Below are 1185 nucleotides of genomic sequence, written 5' to 3'. Positions count from 1 at the left end.
AGCTATTAAAACCCAGTGGAAAGGAAAATGAAATTTATTGCCTTGTACTGGGTGGTTTTACTGGGCCATTACTGGGCCAAAAACACACACAAGCGCACACACACTCCTCTTCAATATCTCCCTCCTCGTCAAACCCCATAACCTCCAATGGGCGTCAGCAGGGTGCCCTCCTTCTCCACCTCCCCTCCCTCTTCCCCCCCTCTCCCTCCCTCCCGTGTCAGTGTGTGCGCCACACTGATAAAGGACTGTTTGGGTCTAAGCATCAATTCCAGCACAGGAGCGACAGAATCCCAACAGGGCTCCTTCACATCTTTAAAAAAAAAAAAAAAAAAAAAAACTCTTACTTCCCATTCGGATCTTATTTATTTGCCTTCGAGCAGAACCCAGATAAGAAAAAAAAAAGCCGTCACCCGCAGGTGCGGCGCGCTCAGGTGTGGCTGAAGTCTTGCGCGCTCATGGCAGCCAAGACGCGCTCTCGGCAGCCGTCAGTGCGCGCAACATGGAGCCGCACGCTGGATAACAACTCCTGCATTTTCTCCCTCTGAGCTTCCGTCGCACCACGCGTACTTTAAAGCGTTTTTCTTAACTTGAAGCATTTTGTGCGGTAGAAGAGAACAATGATGTTGGCTTTAGGCGGGATTCTGGGTGCACGCCCCGCAGCCCGGGTTCACAGTCGTGGATCCCGGGGAGATTCATCCAAGTCACGTCAGAGCCACAGCGCTGGTTCGAGGATTTATTGTGTGAGTGTTTTGTTGTTGCTGCTGGTCACCCCACGAGTGGATTCTTCATGGTGGTGAGTCTCCATTAATCACTCAAACTTGTCTGGCTGACCCATAAAAAGAAGCATGAAAGAATGTATAGGATTTGAAAGAAATCAAAGCTATATACAAAGTTTGTTTTCATCAGTCACCGTTTCAAAGGAGAATATTCTATTGTTGGGGTTGGGACGTCACTGCACCTTGGTGATGCCCTATATATTTGGGTTAATATTATGAACACCTATAGTGCAGTATGTACGTGCGTAAAACATACTTTAACAACATAATTAACTAGTTGCTTATTGGAAATTAGATTTTTTTTTATTTTTCTTCTTTCAGCTGAAACACTTCAAAATTACAAAACAAATACATCAAACATCAATCAAAATATAGTTGGATACGTTTTGAAAATTAAAGAGGCTAAAAC

At 45.0% G+C, this 1185-nt stretch overlaps 1 protein-coding gene across 1 annotated transcript in view; it reads left to right on the top strand.

Moving 5' to 3' along the window:
* Positions 1–263: 263 nt before the first annotated feature.
* The window catches only part of LOC133653669 (protein Wnt-2b-A), a 63774-nt gene continuing 62852 nt past the window's right edge, over positions 264–1185 (top strand). The window contains exon 1 of the mRNA XM_062053206.1: positions 264–793. Coding sequence (XP_061909190.1) covers positions 618–793 — 176 coding nt within the window. The 5' untranslated portion in view covers positions 264–617. The remainder of the gene's footprint in view (positions 794–1185) is intronic.

This window comes from Entelurus aequoreus, linkage group LG07 (genome assembly GCF_033978785.1).
Source record: "Entelurus aequoreus isolate RoL-2023_Sb linkage group LG07, RoL_Eaeq_v1.1, whole genome shotgun sequence".
Classification (NCBI taxonomy): Eukaryota; Metazoa; Chordata; class Actinopteri; order Syngnathiformes; family Syngnathidae; genus Entelurus; species Entelurus aequoreus.
This window is presented reverse-complemented; position numbering and strand designations above follow the sequence as displayed.